This window comes from Schistocerca cancellata, chromosome 7 (genome assembly GCF_023864275.1).
Source record: "Schistocerca cancellata isolate TAMUIC-IGC-003103 chromosome 7, iqSchCanc2.1, whole genome shotgun sequence".
In the NCBI taxonomy this organism is placed as follows: domain Eukaryota; kingdom Metazoa; phylum Arthropoda; class Insecta; order Orthoptera; family Acrididae; genus Schistocerca; species Schistocerca cancellata.
This window is the reverse complement of record NC_064632.1, coordinates 176,816,046-176,834,974: the sequence shown is the minus strand read 5'-3', so window position 1 is coordinate 176,834,974 and position 18,929 is coordinate 176,816,046. Positions and strand designations below refer to the sequence as shown.

General features: G+C 39.5%; 1 protein-coding gene across 1 annotated transcript in view; it reads right to left on the bottom strand.

Annotated features, from left to right (window-relative positions):
- Positions 1–18,929, bottom strand: part of LOC126092690 (lysosomal-trafficking regulator) — a 393,980-nt gene that overhangs the window by 50,264 nt on the left and 324,787 nt on the right. Inside the window, exons 30-33 of the mRNA XM_049908413.1 lie at positions 12,318–12,468; positions 7,220–7,360; positions 5,605–5,822; positions 3,942–4,115 (exon numbers count right to left, since the gene is read on the bottom strand). Coding sequence (XP_049764370.1) covers positions 3,942–4,115; positions 5,605–5,822; positions 7,220–7,360; positions 12,318–12,468 — 684 coding nt within the window. The remainder of the gene's footprint in view (positions 1–3,941; positions 4,116–5,604; positions 5,823–7,219; positions 7,361–12,317; positions 12,469–18,929) is intronic.

The window sequence follows — 18,929 nt, the reverse complement described above, 5'->3', positions numbered from 1 at the left end:
ACAGAGGAATTTGAAAATGGCGGCATCTTTTTGTGTCATGTGGGCTTTTGTCTTGTCTTCCTTCTTGTTAATTTTTTGTTTGAATGCATCCAATCTGTGCCTGAAGTTGGTCATAAACTGTCAGCTGGTAATCCTGTTTGACGACAGAGGCTGTCACTGTGGTGATGTCATCTTGTTGGGACTGCATCACTGATGGCACATTTTTGTGCTGAATCAAGTGGTAGACCATGTCTGCAATTTCTGCTATTAATTAATGTCATTTCTTCCACATGTTAAGACTGCTGCCTTAACTGGTAGCACCAGCTGGTTGATCCAGATATGATTTAACCTTATTTGGGTCATCTATGACTTGTCAACAATAGTGCGTGTGTGGCACCAATAATCTGTTGTGTTCTATCAGCAATACGCTCATTGTTTAAACACTTGCTGGCTGCTTCATCCTATGATTTGCAGGCCATTTTAAATAAGGTGGTTGTTAGATTTTGGTGCCTGTTTCTGGTGTGTTTATAATAATGTCTGACACTAAAAGCAATGCGTGAGAGTCCTTGGTATTAATTGTTAGTATGAACTGCATTTCATCAGTTGAAAGACTATAGGACGTAGTAAAAGTATGTTCCAGCACATGAAACCGTAATGCTAGAGGGTTGTGGTAAATAAGGCAGGATTTCCATTTTGCTTTGCAGACAGCAGTACAACACATGCTCAAACACTCACGAACTGCACTGCATAGAACTGCACTGGTGACAGCCATAGTCGCCACAGTCATAACAGCTGTTGTGGTGTATTACATTTACTGAGGTGTGATGGCATTTACCTTGCAACCATGGTAGATGGTGAATTTTGTTCAACTTTTGGTTCGTCATGATTTATCCAGATTGCAGCCATCATATGGGTAGGTGCACGGTTTTGTGCATTTGGATGCTTGTCGACCAAAATGCCTGTGATATCATGAAGCATTAATTAAGTTTCTCCCAGGTTGTGGGTAATCTTGTGGTTCTGGCACTGTAATGTACCAGGATCATGGCCATTTACTATTATCACCCCATTGGTGCTATGCCCGAGCCCATCTGGCTAGCGTTTCAAATGTAGCGTGTAAACCCTGGGGCTCTTCAGAAATGATCAGAATGATGTGGAATGGTGACATTGCAATCCAGTGTTGTCTCTTCGGGTAAGTTTGGTGCCCATCAGATGGCGTCATCTTCTGATGACATCGTGGCAATTGTTGCTGTCAGCTGCATTGTTGCATGCATTGTATTGGCTACTTCTAGCAACTTGGCTATTGTTGATCTTCATGCACTACCAGTGCTGCTGTCACGAAACATGCACAAAAAATTACCTCTCAGATATACAGCAAAATTCCAAAGGGGGTTTGCCACTTTTTTTTGTTGACAAAGCACTTGTTTGAGCCTTCAGTCTGGTGATTTGGTGCAGTGTGCAATTAATTCAGTTTTTAAAACACGGTAAGCCTGCTGACTGGGAGATGAGTAATAATGTACCACACCACTGCTGTCACCAGCTGGTCTAAAAATCTTATCACTAGTATGAAGTGTTCACAATCATTAGTAACATGTTGATGTTCGAGAAAGAATGCCTGGAATCCTTACCGAATCTGTTACCCCCAGAAACCATCCTTGTAACCATTGATGCCACTTCCTTATACACAAATATTCTGCACATTCAGGGCCTCGCTGCGATGGAGCACTTCCTTTCATGCCGATCACATGCCACCCTACCTAAAACCTCTTTCCTCATTACCTTAGCCAGCTTCATCCTGACCCACAACTTCTTCACTTTTGAAGGCCAGACATACCAACAATTAAAGGGAACAGCCACGGGTACCAGGATGGCCCCCTCGTACGCCAACCTATTCATGGGTCACTTAGAGGAAGCCTTCTTGGTTACCCAGGCCTGCCAACCCAAAGTTTGGTACAGATTTATTGATGACATCTTCATGATCTGGACTCACAGTGAAGAAGAACTCCAGAATTTCCTCTCCAACCTCAACTCCTTTGGTTCCATCAGATTCAACTGGTCCTACTCCAAATCCCATGCCACTTTCCTTGACGTTGACCTCCACCTGTGCAATGGCCAGCTTCACACGTCCGTCCACATCAAACCCACCAACAAGCAACAGTACCTCCATTATGACAGCTGCCACCCATTCCACATCAAACGGTCCCTTCCCTACAGCCTAGGTCTTCGTGGCAAAGGAATCTGCTCCAGTCCGGAATCCCTGAACCATTACACCAACAACCTGACAACAGCTTTCGCATCCCGCAACTACCCTCCCGACCTGGTATAGAAGCAAATAACCAGAGCCACTTCCTCATCCCCTCAAGCCCGGAACCTCCCACAGAAGAACCACAAAAGTGCCCCACTTGTGACAGGATACTTTCTGGGACTGGATCAGACTCTGAATGTGGCTCTCCAGCAGGGATACGACTTCCTCAAATCCTGCCCTGAAATGAGATCCATCCTTCATGAAATCCTCCCCACTCCACCAAGAGTGTCTTTCCGCCGTCCACCTAACCTTCGTAACCTCTAAGTTCATCCCTATGAAATCCCCAAACCACCTTCCCTACCCTCTGGCTCCTACCCTTGCAACCGCCCCCGGTGTAAAACCTGTCCCATGCACCCTCCCACCACCACCTACTCCAGTCCTGTAACCTGGAAGGTGTACACAATCAAAGGCAGAGCCATGTGTGAAAGCACCCACGTGATTTACCAACTGACCTGCCTACACTGTGAAGCTTTCTATGTGGGAATGACCAGCAACAAACTGTCCATTCGCATGAATGGACACAGGCAGACAGTGTTTGTTGGTAATGAGGATCACCCTGTGGCTAAACATGTCTTGGTGCACGGCCAGCACATCTTGGCACAGTGTTACACCGTCCGGGTTATCTGGCTACTTCCCACTAACACCAACCTGTCAGAACTCCGGAGATGGGAACTTGCCTTTCTGTATATCCTCTCTTCTCGTTATCCGCCAGGCCTCAACCTCCACTAATTTCAAGTTGCCGCCGCTCATACCTCATCTGTCTTTCAACAACATCTTTGCCTCTGTACTTCTGCCTCGACTGACATCTCTGCCGAAACTCTTTGCCTTTACAAATGTCTGCTTGTGTCTGTGTATGTGCGGTTGGATATGGGGGTGTGTGTGTGTGTGTGTGTGCGAGTGTATACCTGTCCTTTTTTCTCCCTAAGGTAAGTCTTCCCGCTCCCAGGGTTGGAATGACTCCTTACCCTCTCCCTTAAAACCCACATCCTTTCGTCTTTCCCTCTCCTTCCCTCTTTCCTGATGAAGCAACCGTTGGTTGTGAAAGCTTGAATTTTGTGAGTATGTTTGTGTTTGTTTGTGTGTCTATCGACCTGCCAGCACTTTAGTTTGGTAAGTCACATCATCTTTGTTTTTAGATATATTTTTCCCAGGCGGAATGTTTCCTTCTATTATATCCTAATCAGTCTCTCTTGTTTTTCTGTTTCTTCTCTATAGAATTTACTGGATCATTTTTCACTTATTAACTCTCACCTGTCACTCTTCCACCAATGTTTCACTATAGATTTCTAGATTTCTGTCTCTCCCGCATAATTTACTGCTTTTCTTTAGTTTACATCACAACATGCATATACACAAAGCCTATAAAGCGTAGATGATGGAAAGAGTGTGAGCACACCCTGTGACTGTTGTTTCAAAATGTAAATAATTAGTTTAAAATGCTGCCAACCCTGAGTGCTGTTGGCTGTTCATCATCTGCAATTAAATATACAAAGAATTAGAAACATTACATTACTGGCAACCTAAAGATATTGTGAAGGAAAAGGAATGTAGACATAGCAAATACTGCTGACAAGCCATATACTGAAACTGACTGCAGCACTTTTTCACGTTTGTAAATCCGTGATTAACCTTAGTATATCATCACATTGCAGAGGCTCACCATGGGAAGTCTTGAAGTGGTTGACAGTCTTTTCGACGTGAGGGTCTGAGCAGCCATCTGATGGGGGGAGCGAAATAGCTGCCGTGGTGTCTGCCCATAGGTACGAACCATCGTCTCCCATGCTGCCCTCTCCAGGGGGTCGCGAATACTTTCTGCGTCGAACCCATAATATGTCTGCAATGAGTTAATTGTTGGATTCAAGTATTTTGTGATGTACAAATCTCATTAAGACTTCTAGTTCCTTAATCACTTTGTTGGAGACATCACGAAGAAAAGAAACAAACACTGATTTTTTTCTGACATTAACACAATCACTATGATGCTGAAAGACAATGCCCAATATCTTATCACCAACAGAGCAGTCATTACTCCCAAACAGTAACACTTTTTGGTATAGGGGTCATCAATGTATTTTTGTAGATCGAAATTATCATCATTTGTGGCATTAGTAACGCATTTCTCCAATTCACAACAACTGGTTTCATTTTGTGCTCATTACTTTATACAAATATGTGATATCAATGCACACATTAGTTACAAAAAAGGTAGTCTCATTTGTTGAGCAGCGTATGAAATCTGGTTGCTGTGTCCACACAAGTATATTTCAAAAGTGCACAGACTTTGTGAGGTGCTGATCACTTGAATATTCCCTACGGAACAATTTTTACACACTAACTTCTTGAAAGAATTCAAGTCATTTCTTGTGATGTGGTGACATGTACATTATTCTGTTACTGTATCAGTGGAATTCAAGGAAAATGAGTTGGCATAATAATACTACACTGGTTTTAACCTGTTTGAGCTTACTAACACTATCAGAAGTCTCCTTTTATCTCTACACACAACCATGCACCAGTACTACTAACATTATTACTGCTTTTGCATTATTACTTTCTATCAGATTAGAACTTCGTACATAACTGTTGAACACAGCAGGAGAGTAATGAAAACACAGTATACAATGTGTATGATTACAAACAAAGGTAATGCCATTATTTAACAATGAAGTTACACACAATGACAAGGACACACAGAATGGAGGAAACACAATGTTTATTACATAAAGTGTCCAAGAGATAAATTGAGGTGTTGACAGTTAGAACATGCCAGATAACAATTTAACCAATTATGGCAATTGATGAAACAGTGAGAAAACTGACAGACTGTCTAAGTGACCAGAAAGGATCTGTATGGCAGGGATAGTAGTTTAATCTCTCATTATTTATGACATTCAAAAAACAAAAAAAATATTAAGAAAGATGTGGATAGCTACAAAAACTTTGTTTTCACTTGTGGGCTTGGTTAATAATAACTCAGCTTTTGTGTTTTCCATTTTATTATATGTTTAGTTTAACTACACCACAAAATAACAGAAAATATCATAATAGGCCAATTACATTATTCTGCTAGTTCATTGTCTCTCTAGGTATGTAACAATAATATGAGAATAAAGACCAAATGTAATGGGCACCACCAACACAAAGCCTCATGAAATTCAACGAAACAAATCATCATCATCACATTCTCACTGAAATGTGAACTATGGAATGTACATTTAAGAGCCCTTAGAAGGCCTGATAAATATGAATCCTGCCCATGCCAAAAATGGTAGAGCAGCACTAAACAGATTCGTATTCATGCTACATCACAACAAACAACTCACCGCTGGGTGGAAAACGTTGATGGCTTCCACAGCAGCTTTACCAGTCTGCTTGTACCCAAAAACGAGATCTATCCAGTGAGGCAAATTCTCTCGAGCAAAGTCCGACTCTAGTGCTTGACGATGGATTAGAATGAATTTGCGTGCATCTCCACCTGCCCATGGGGGGAGCTGAACATTGTGGACTCTCTCACCTGACTGCCGAACGCCAAGATTGAATCCTGAAATGGATCAGAATAAACCAAGTCAATACAAAGGACAAAATTTCATAACAAAATTAAATTAATGACAATAATGAGACATTGCATTAATAAAACATGACAAAAATCACAATATATGACTGACTGACACAACTACAAATAAAATAAACAGAGGGCACAAAAGTTATGAGATTGCAACTTAGAAGTTCATCATAAATACACATTTAATACAATAATGGAAACTCCAGGCAGGAATATCAACAGTGTAGGAATAGACATATTGCTACTTACTGTAAAGAAGATACGTCAAGTTGCAGACAGGCACAATTAAAAGACACTCTCATAAAGCTTTCGGCCACAGCCTTCATCAGTAAAATAGACACACACACACACACACACACACACACACACACACACGTGACCACCGACTCCAGCATCCTGGCCCAAGATGCTGGAGTTGGCAGTTCCATGTGTCTTTTACTTGTGCCTGTCTGCAACTTGACTTGTCTTCTTTGCAGTAAGTAGCAGTCTGCCTTTTCCTACATTGTTGTTATTTTACACAATAAATAGGTTCTTATAATTTTAAAATAATGTCGCCTTGACTGTGGCAATTATCCAGTAGAGAGAGAGAGAGATGAAAAGTAATTTAACAGCAGAAACAGTAGTCAGCTGAAGATAGCCCAGAAGATGAAGAATAGTTAAGTAATGAATAAAACTTATTGCAAAGCATCAGGAATTGTTTCCATTTTAAAATACTATTAACATATTCTGCAGAACACCACAGAAAAACTCAAATAATGCAATTTTAAAAAAGCAATAAAATAAATAAATACAAGAATGGTAAAACCCCCTAATTTTTTGGCATCCAACTTAAAGCCTTTCCTATTAATCCAATTATAGTGTATCTTTGGAGGTGGAAACACTCTTAATTCTACTTGAGAATAAAGCAAAACTCCTCGTGCACTGTTGGAAATTGCAAGAGTAGTCTATAATGTTCTGTTGACAAGAAGATCATTTGAGATGAAGGTCATGTTAGGATTAGACATAAATGAGGAAGGATGCCAGACATATTCCTTACGAAGGAACCATATTGGTGTTGATCTCTAACAGTTTAGGGGAACTGTGGAATACCTAATTCAGAGCAGTTAGGCTAGGATTTGAAAACTTTGTAGATACTTGAAGACTGTGTTTCCCATTTTCTCGATATGCACAAGATTCCAAATATTTATAGTTATCATACATTAATATTGTGTAAAAACAATTTTGTATTAAAAGAGCAGGCACAAGATCTTAACAGGAGGATGCTTAGTATAGTGTCTCAGAAAAATACAGAACACTGATAATAAAATAAATAAAAATCAGGAAGTAAACAGTACATTATAATGAGTCTAAATCAAGATAAATCTAAGTACATTTACCTTCACTGTTCAGCAGGAACTCGGGCAAGTAAAAGAACTCTGGGACCATCTCCTTGACATCAGTGGTAGAATCAGAGCTCGTGAGCCTCCAAGTGGTGTGCAAGGAATGGAACGTGCGGTCTGGGATGTCAAAGTTATTGTCTGCAGGGAGGTGCAAAAACTGGTATTACACACAATACAAAGATAACAGCCTTGTCCTTATATGTTAAATTATTGTTTATGCAACTACTTTATTAAAGTGGTTAGGATGAAGATATCTTAATATGCAATGTTTACAGGCAACAAGTTGTACATTTGCCAGGAATAATAATGGTTTAAAGCTTAGAAACGACTATAATTTCTTTCACATCTCGGTATGAAGCAAACTGGTATACTATGTGGGAGGAAGGCAAAGACTTTTCTTTGCATTTTAAATCTCTGTATGGTATTGAAAAGGGACAATTCTACAGTACAACAGTAAGGTGAAGAATTTATAAGGCTGACAATAAAAAAAACTGTATGTTTTAAACACTGTGGAACCTCATCTAACTTGCCTTCATTAATCGGGAGCTCTAGTTCATCCAAATAACTGCACAGTATTTCATACTCTGCAAATAACAGTGAAAAGAACTGGCAATGACAATCATTAAATTTAAATTCAGCCTCCCACCATATGTGGATCCTAGCATGATATCACTACACAAGTTAACATTGAGTTGTACAGTACTGTATTGCCCCTATTTGCTGCGAGTGTAAGAGAAAGAAGGTGGTAGTGTCCATGGACAAAACATAAGATGAAGTGCATACAATGGATAAAGAAGAACTGTTGAAAAGAATTGCTACTGGATTTGGTTGGGTTGATTTGGGGGAGGAGACCAAACTGCGAGGTCATCGTCGCATCGGATTAGGGAAGGATAGGGAAGGAAGTCAACTGCGCCCTTTCAAAGGAACCATCCCAGCATTTGTCTGAAGCGATTTAGTGAAATCGTGGAAAACCTAAATCAGAATGGCTGGACAAGGGATTGAACCGTCGTCCTCTCCAATGCGAGTCCAGTGTGCTAACCTCCATGTCACCTCGCTCGGTCACTGAATTTGGTGCTGGAACTTCAACTGCATCAGACAAAGTAGCAGGATGAGCAGAGAAAAAGTTGATAGATGTTACACTTTTATGTGGTTTACTACAAAGTGGGAGAATGGTATTCTGAATTCTGGCCAGATATTGCAGGGGAAAGTAATAGTTGAAACATGAAGCTTTCTGGTGGTGATCTTAACTTCATAGCCAGCTAGATGTGCTTACACACATGGAAAGATTGACAAAGAACACACTGGCTGCCAGTGACTATCGGTAATTGCCTTTCCAGGGGCACAGCAGTTACTGAAAATTTCAAAAATGAATCCAAATATTTTATTTGCTTAAACAAGTTGACTCCATTCAGGTTTATAGCTTTTAATGAATCTGGGCTCTTCTATTGTATGTTACACAGTAAGAGACTAGCTTCCAGATTAGAAGACCCTGCTCAAAAATCAATAAAAAAAAACAAGGACAGAATTACAACAATGGCTTGCCTTAATGTACACGGGAAACAAATACACCTCTTCTGTTAAAATGGAACTCAGAAATTACCCATATTTTAAAAGATGTGAATCAGCCCTCCTTGCTAGATTGTTATAAGTAACAAAATAATGGGTAAATGAACAGCTGGCTTTCAAAAAACTAGTTTTTTGAAATGTAATAACATTTCTAAAGAAAAGGAAGTTTGCCTCGAAGGCCATATAGTTGTATGACAATGTTCTGTCATAAGCAGGTGTAGAGGAAATGGTCACTGGCGGCATCGAAGTGATACTGATATCAGATATTACAATGGCACTTGAAATGTAAAGTTAAGTTCATAGCATGCGCCTGGATGACTTCTATTTTCACCATTGGAGTTGAGTGCCACATGATGGAGGAGGTATGTTAGCCAAGAGATATTGAGCAATCAAGAGTGGATCAGGCTATCGGAAGAAAAAGAATAAGAAGCAACGGTGGATTTGAGCCAAGGACAGGAGGCTTATTGAGTGAGTTATCGGAGTGAGGGTGAGAAAAGTGATGGGGATTAAAATAATGTGGATGGTGAATTAACGTAGTACTTGTCATAACTGGCTACATAGTACGATGTTTATTTGTGTAATATGAGTGGAGGAAGATGGAAAACTATTTGGTGTTCATGCTGTGGACAGTGTAACTAATTTCATGAATGTTAAGAAATGTCACATTGGACAAAATTTAAATTCATTTTTATCCAAGACACTTTGTAATGCAGCAGAATGGGACAGTAAAAATGCAGAGAATGATACCATCTGTTTCGGAGATTGTGATATTCTCATTTAATGTTTACGCAAAGTCTTATACCTACATGCGGAAGTTTCAATCGTATCATTACTTGCTTAATTTATCAACGAAAATTGTATAATAAATAATCTCAATAAATTTATGGAAGGATTGTACTACAAACCCAAAGTATATTAAAACAAATGTCAACACAGACTCAAATTATCCTTTATACAAATAATATACAAAAGAGTAATAATAATTATGATAGAACTCACTGTAAAATAGTCAAAAGTATTGTTTTCAATGTATATTTCATAACATGACATTCCATTACAAAAACCAAGATTTTCAAGATACTAATCATATCAGGGAAGTTGTCATGATTTGCCAAGCCAAAATTTTAACCAGTTTTATGAAAGCAAATTATGTTCAATTTAAACAATACATAAAGCGAACTTGTAATTGTTGTTTGTTATAAAAGTACCAATGGCAGGAGCCGTAGATCATGAAAATATGAGAGTATTTCCTCCAGTATTGTGTCACTCTTTGGCCATCCTGGATAAGATTTTGATTTGTGTCTTTGAAGAAATAAATTGGTGAAAAATTATTTTCAACATGTTGTCTACATCATTTTAATAATTAGAGTACCACAAAAACTGTCTCATTACACAGAGTATGGATACCAAGCATGCTTCATTCAGTAAGGGTTATTCATTTGCTGAAAGTTACAGCACACGTTCAGCGAAAAGCAGACATGAAAATTACGTATTCACGTTTATTCCTAGAACAAGCGAAACATTATAAACTCACCCAGTTTCTTGGTGTATGTAAAATTTCTGCATGCAGTGTGGCTAAACTAAATGTGGAAACTGTCTTACATCAATGTGATATTTCCAGATTATTAATTTTGAATTCCCTGAAATGTCCTAGTTTGTAACTGAGAAATAGTCTATACCAGTGTAGCAATAGCCAACAACATATATTTACTTAAGTACCATAACTGCATGTTTTATTCTTTCATGACTAAGGAATTTTCACTCCAGATTTTCATTCTGGAAGTCCAAAAAGACAGCAGCTACTCAGCATTATTGACACATGGCTATCAGGATATCATGTGGGAGTAAGCTGAACTGAGTTCTATGTGGTCTACGATTTTGGAACCCAAGCTGATTGGCACGAAGGAGGTCATTCCGGTTAAGATACCTTATTACAAGTGAGCTTAAAAATCTACACCGGCAGATGTAAAAGGCATTACCCTCACTGGCAGCTGACTCAATGGACATGGCATCTGTTCTGGACCAGATGTATTATTGACACTGGGGAGCACCTTGCACTTGTAGTGCTAAGGCATGGAGGGAGAGTCGTGTGACTAGGTCCAACATTTGGCCTCCACCTAGGGATTCACAATTCCAGTGCTGACTGCAGCTTAGCCTTGAAAGAGGTCAGTCAGGGCAGAAGTTGCACATCAAAACATGCAGTGATGTCAGAGTTTCCAGGAGGGGTTGGGAGGGGGGGGTACTGACAGAACCAATGGTGTCACAGCTTTCACCACCAATGCTGCAGCATCACTGCACCTTAGACTGGCAGCCTGACGACTGTCACCTGTGGCCAACATAACCTCTAGCTGTTTCAAAAACATCAGCCAATTCACCTCATCATGTCTGTACACAACAAGCATAATACCTATCCATTTCCTACTTTGTAGAAAGTATATGAAACCACAATAAAATTCTAAGCCCAGCTGGTCTGAACTAATTACAGAACAACAAACAGACCACAGCAAGTGATAAAATCATTCAACTGTGGCACTACTAAAACTGTGACACACAAAAATATAAACATGAAAAATAAAAACATCCCTAGAACTTGCAACCATGTTTACCCACTTTACATTGAAAATTGTAAAATATGTGAACTCTTACAACTAAACAAACAACACTGCTGGAAACAGGTAAATAAACTATTACTGTACACTTCTACTTTACAGCTCTTAAGAAAATGAAACTAAATGAAGTATATGAACTGCTGGTGCTTCTAAGCTCCTGTCTGCTGTACAACTGAAGTACTACAATCAGTTTACAGTTTTCAGTGGTAGAAAAATTCAAGTTCTTATACGTTGAATGCCAACAAAGAATCACCTTGATCTACCTACCATTCATTCATCAATCTAAATGTTGTTGGCCGACTCCTCAGTTGTCATTACAGCCAATCCTTACACATTTATTTGTTTGCCTGGCTGTCTTAGAAATGCTTAAATATACCTCTACCTTTCTTTCTGAGGAACCCTCAACTTTAGAGAGGCTTCTGTATCAGAAGCCCATACCTTATTGCTGTAAGACAAAACTGTCAGTACACACTGGTAGCAAGTTTTTCTTTTTAGACATATTGAAAGCTTTGTTTCGAAAACCTTATTTAATTTACAATATGCAGCAACTTTACTCTCGTATTTATTTCTTTGCTGTGTTAACACATACTCCTTCAATTTCATCCATGTTTATGGATCTGGAAACCACTCCTACGACTGTTGAGAATATAATGGATTCAGCAGCAGCAGAGTGCATGAATACATACTTAGTATAGTAAAAAGATTGAATTCTTGCTTTGTTTCTCAATGGAAGTTGGGTCACATTTTATTGATGAGTCCCAAGATCTTTTCAAAATAAATGAATTTACACAAAATGGTAATTCAGACCCACTGCTTCCAGTTTTGATGAGGAGTAAGTATGAATATCAGTGGCATATATAAGCACAGACAGAAGCCAAGTGTAACTTGCACAGCTAGCTATGAATGGCAATTCAACTTACCTTGATATGTCAGAAACATTCTAGTGAAGGGCGGCAGTCGAACGAGAAAATGCAGCACTGTGCCAGAATTTGAGTAATGGCTACCGTAGTGATAGGGCTCCTGGTGCACTGATATGTGTCTCGAACCAGCTGATAGCTCTTGTTTTATATACTACACAAAAATTAAAATTAATTGATTATTTTGTGAACAGCAGAATAACAACTGTGAATTTATACTGAATACAAGGAACACCATTTACTAAGAAAAAGAGACACTGTAAGTGAAGGGTGGAACTAATAACTAACTGGAAAAATGCTGAGAAGGTGTAAAATAGTTGTGCACACCAGTAATTAAATGTAATTTGAAAGTTTGTGCATCTGACAGTTGTACTGATTCACACTGATCAAGCGGGGAAAGGATGTGCAGAAAATTACACATTTATTTCTATACACTTTAAGTTAGATGTAATCATTCCTGGAAGAATGTTACTATAAATCAGATGAGATATGTAGTTGTTTCAGTACAACCAATGTGAGGATATCTTCATGAATTTGTAAATGTCAAAAGATATACAAATAACAATAATAACAGCAACAACACAGAATATTCTTTTACTGAAATATGAAGGCAAAACAGGTGGCCACCTATCCCTGAACTAAAGAAGAAAAAGAAGAAGATGCTGAAGAATTCCTATTTTACATGAGAATTAATATGTGTAGAGTTAATATGAATTGCTGCTATTCTTAGTCAGTCAAGTAGACATAAAACAGGTATAATGAGTAAAAAAATTAAAACTGGATTGTCATTTACTAATTATATTTGCTAACAAATTACTGAAAATGTGTGCACCCCAATAAGTGGCCTCTTTGTGAGCCTAAGTATATTTCTTCAAGTGCTTACACAGACTCTATCAAAACTGTGAACTGAGATGTTGGTTGGAAAGAGAAGTTATTTACCATAAATTTTACTGAGGAATAAATACTCTGACAAGCCATACATAGTTAATATACTTAACTCCTCACACAGTTTACTACAGCACATTATTCAGTGCACACCGCACACAGTTTCTATAAAACATCCTTTGACTCAAAAAACTTTGGCTTGAGGAGATCCCCCTATATCAAACAACATTATGAAATGAAAGCAAACATATGCTACATAAGGCTCAGAAAACCACTTCTGCAAAAAAATGATTTGCTTCAAAAAATGATTTGCTTGCAAGCTTCAGCAGCTCTGTGGAATGCACTTCCCAAATAAAATTATTGGGCAGGTGTATGCCCAAGAATGAGGTATTAGCAAGTGCATGGCCAGTATGTGGATTGGTTGTGCCACCCAGCTTCTGAGATACAGAAGCACTCACTTCTTTGGTGGAACTGCCATCAGCTTAGCTTTCTGAAGTTTGGCTAGTTCTGTAACTACATACATATCCAGTAAACCAGTGTAAAGTTCATGGCAGAGGATAATTTCCATTATGCAAGTTATTGGGGGGTCTTTCCAGGCTATCCATAGATGGAATGTAGGAAGAATGATTGCTTAAACATACCTCTGTGCACCATAATAAGCCTAATCTTGTCTTCCTTATTCCTAGGGGAGTGATTCATAGTGGGTTGTAGTACATTCCTAGATGTCTCAATTAAAGCTGGTTCTTGAATATTTTCAAATGGGCTTTCATGGGACAATTTGTGCTTATGTGGAAGTGTCTACTCAGTCAGTTTCTTCAGTGTCTCCATGACATTCTCCATTTGGGTTAAACAAACTTGTGACCATTCATGCTGTCCTTTGCATACATGTAATATTTTATATAGTATGGATCCCGCCGACTTGGACAATATTCTGGGATGGGGCGCACAAATTATTTTGTCAGTAGTCTCTTTTGTGGGCCAAATTGCACTTTTTCAGTACCCCGGTCTGTCACTTGCTTTACCTACAACTGTGCCTGTGTGATCATTCCATTTCATATCCTTACAAACTGTTACAGCATGGTATCTTAATGAGTTGACTGATTTCAATTATGACCTACTGATATATCCTTACAAACTGTTACAGTCTGGAATTTAATGAATTGATTGATTTCAATTGTGACCTACTGATATTATAGCCATAGGGGACTACGTTTCATTGTTTCATAAAATAAACAATTTTACATTTATGAATATTTAAAGAAAGATGCCAATCTTTCTGCAACCTGGAAAATTTATCAAGATCTGACTGAATATTTGTGCAGCTTCTTTTCCAGTACAGATAACTATATTCTCTTAGAAAGGTCTGACATTACTATTAATATTATCTGCAAGGTCATTAATACACAACATAAACAGGAAGGATTCCAACACACTTTCCTTTGGTATGCCCTAACTTACTTTTATTCCACTGATGACTCTCCATCGGAAAGAACTTGCTGTGTCATCCTTGACAAAACACCCTCAATTCAGTCATGAATTTTGTTTGATATGCCATAAGATGGTACTTTGGCAAAAAGTGTATGTGTGATTCTGAGTCAAATCCTTTTCAAAAGACAAGAAGTTCTGTTCTGCCTTACAGCTTGGCTTTCTGGATATTATGTGAGAAGAGTTAGAGTTCAGATTCACATAACAGATGTTTACAGATTCCATGCTGGTTGGAATGGAGAAGGTCATTCTGTTTGACACACCTCATTACTTTTTATACAAGAATATCTTCTAAGAATCTACAAAAGATGGATGGTGAGGCCACTGGGATAGAATTTCTGTAGATCACTTCCGCTATACTTCCTGTATATTGGTAAGACTTGTGTTTTTTTCCAACTACTGGATATAGTTTTTTGTTTGAGGGACTAGAGCATGTTATGCTTAAATGGGGAGCTAATTTAGCTGAAAATTTGCTCATATTTGCCGAAGTGAGTGGATTAAACTGGGTAGAACTACTGGATTTTCTTTTGTAAAGAACATTTGACAACAGAGTTCAACATTTCTGATTTTCCTTTTCTATCGTCCATTTCAGTTCCTGTGTCATCCAGGAGTGTCTGGACATTGACTTTGGTACCAGTGATTGTCTTTACATCAGACCACTATTTTGTTGGGTTCTGAGAGAGATCCTTCAATAATATTCTAGTGGACAGTCACTGGAGGCTTCAGGTATTGCCAACTTGACAACCAGAATCATTTCATTCAGCGTCTCGCCATCCACAGCCCTATGCTTTGTTTTAATTGAGTGTGCATAGTATCTGTTTCTTTAAAAGTTTCTTTACCATGATTGCATAACATGGAAGGTCCCTCCCATCCACTGGGTACATATCTGTTCAATGCTTGATCAACCATTCTTTTAAACTTGAGCCACTGATCTTCTACATAATCCTGTCCTGAATTAAATATTTCAAGTTCCTCATTGAGATATCATACTACTGTCTTTTTCTATAGTTGTGTAAAGACACAAATCTATCTATTGGTTTTGTAGTTGGCGACAGTGTAAGTGGCCTCTGACTGCACAACTCACAAGGAATGCTGTGCTGTCAACTTGGCTGAAAGTGCATGGACAGCAACTGTTAGATTTGTTACCCGTTGGTTTGAACAACACTTAAGTGCTACAGAGATGCTTCGGAACTCAAATGGGAATCTCTTGAGGGAAGGCAATGTTCTTTTCGGGAAACGCTATTGAGAAAAATTAAAGAGAACCAGCATTTGAAGGTGACTGCCAAATGATTCTAGTGCTGTCAAGGTACATTGCACATAAGGATCACGAAGATACGATACGAGAAATTACGGCTCATATGGAAGCATAGAGATAGTAGTTTTTTCCCTCGCTCTATTTGTGAGTGGAACATTAAAGGAAATGACTAGTAGTGGTACAGGCCATTTGTGAAGTTTCTATGTAGATGTAGAGATAGATGGAAATGTAGATATTAAGTTCCTTCAGCTTGGAAAAATTGCAGACTGGCTAGACAATCTGCCTCACGTCTGAAAAAAAAAGTACACTTTAAAAATAAGGCCCCTTGCCTGTTTGTGTAACACCTGGCACTCTCTAGTTGCTTCAGCCATTATGAAAAAACTCACAGAGCACCCAGAACATCAGAGGAGCCATTCAGTCACAGGTTCACACATATAAAACACGACAGAAAACTCAAATATGACAGAAGTTTACACAGTACAGGATGTGGAAACAGACCGAGTGTGGACTGGCTACCTGTGCAGCTGTCTACTCTTCATCTCTGGCCCAGATGCCATAAATTCTGCCACAGACTACAGTTGCCCTATAGTCTCTACTAACCATTGTTGTTACAACTGGCTCATAATCACCGACACCAGTTCCAATGTGGGTGTCCTCAAAGAGGTCAGGTTTATTTGTTGCGATTACATCTGATACATTTCCAACTTGAGTGGGGTTACAAACTACCTGTTCCCGGTAGCTCTCACCGACAGCATTTAGTTCGCAGGCTGTCTTTTCATGCCCAGCACCTGTGAAACTTCATTTTCTCTATTCGTAGTTGGGTGATTAAAGTTTGTTGGTCGACAGAAGGGCCTGATTATAAGTTTATGCCCTCCCTTTATAATGAGTCATGTCCAAATAATATTGCTTGCAGCTTCAATTTCTATCTTGGTGGATCTGAGTTTCTTGTGTACTGCAACAAAACCACCACCTACATTTATAATTAGCCTATACTCAATACACACTTAAATTTTCTCCAAAAATCTCTCTGCTATCCATTCTGGATCTTAATCAGCTTTCTGTACCTAGTACTACAGGAGATCCACTGTATTTTCTTTTTTTAAAATGTTTTTTAGCTGCACTTCAATTTTAGGACTCTCGCACTCTTTACATGTTCTTCTAGCACTTAAATATCTCTTACAGCTCTCATTTTGTAAACTGAATGGAAAATCATCTAATTTAAAAAAAAAAAAAAAAATCATAATGTGCACCATACATACGAGGTGCATTCAAGTTCTAAGGCCTCCAAGCCTCCGATTTTTTTTCTCCGGACTGGAAAGAGATAGAAACATGCGCATTGTTTTAAAATGAGGCCGCGTTCATTGTCAATACGTCCCAGAGATGGCAGCACTGTACGGCAGATGGAATTTTACCACCAGCGGCGAGAATGAGAACTGTTTTAAATACTTAAAATGGCGACTTTTCCTTACTTGAACAGTGTGCAATCATTAGTTTTCTGAATTTTCGTGGTGCGAAACCAATTGAAATTCATCGACAGTTGAAGGAGACATGTGGTGATGGAGTTATAGATGTGTTGAAAGTGCGTTTGTGGGTGCGACAGTTTAATGAAGGCAGAACATCATGTGACAAACCGAAACAACATCGGGCTCGCACAAGCCGGTCTGACAACATGATCGAGAAAGTAGAGAGAATTGTTTTGGGGGATCGCCGAATGACTGTTGAACAGATCGCCTCCAGAGTTGGCATTTCTGTGGGTTCTGTGCACACAATCCTGCACGATGACCTGAAAATGTGAAAAGTGTCATCCAGGTGGGTGCCACGAATGCTGAAGGACGACCACATGGCTGCCCGTGTGGCATGTTGCCAAGCAATGTTGACGCACAACGACAGCACGAATGGGACTTTCTTTTCATCGGCTGTGACAATGGATGAGACATGGATGCAATTTTGCAATACAGAAACAAAGCGCCAGTCAGCTCAATGGAAGCACACAGATTCACCGCCACCAAAAAAATTTCGGGTAACCGCCAGTGCTGAAAAAATGATGATGTCCATGTTCTGCGACAGTGAGGGTGCAATCCTTACCCATTGTGTTCCAAAGGGCACTACGGTAACAGGTGCATCCTACGAAAATGTTTTGAAGAACAAATTCCTTCCTGCACTGCAACAAAAACGCCCGGGAAGGGCTGCGTGTGTGCTGTTTCACCAAGACAACGCACCCACACATCGAGCTAACGTTACGCAACAGTTTCTTCGTGATAACAACTTTGAAATGATTCCTCATGCTCCCTACTCACCTGACCTGGCTCCTAGAGACTTTTGGCTTTTCCAACAATGAAAGACACTCTCTGTGGCCGCACATTCACCAGCCTTGCTGCTATTGCCTCAGCAATTTTCCAGTGGTCAAAACAGACTCTTAAAGAAGCCTTCGCCGCTGCCATGGAATCATGGCGTCAGCGTTGTGAAAAATGTGTATGTCTGCAGGGCGATTACGTCGAGAAGTAACGCCAGTTTCATCGATTTCGGGTGAGTAGTTAATTAGAAAAAAAATAGGAGGCCTTAAAACTTGAATGCACCTCGTATAGTCAGCTACCTGTGTAGCAGCCAATGATGTGCACTGCGCACCTGACTCATTTGGGGGGACACTACAGTTCTCAACCTATGATGCAAGTCCAGGTAATCGCAACCTACCTTGTTTACAGAACCTTTGAAGCCTCAAGCTGAAGCCCTCTACTCGACTCAAAACCAAGGGGACCATGATCCAAGAACAATGTTACACATTGTGAGCTTTCAAGAAAGTCCATGAACAAAACTGATCTTCTCAACCTTCTCTTTCAGTCACTGGAATGATCCAAGTATCACCTTGGAGCCCAGATGACAATCATTATTTGTTCCAGCGTGTGCACAATCAATAACTGGTGGCACTTAGTTCCTCAAGGGCTGCCAGGACAGCCTCTTCGACTTGTTGAATGAGGCCAACAGGCATACAC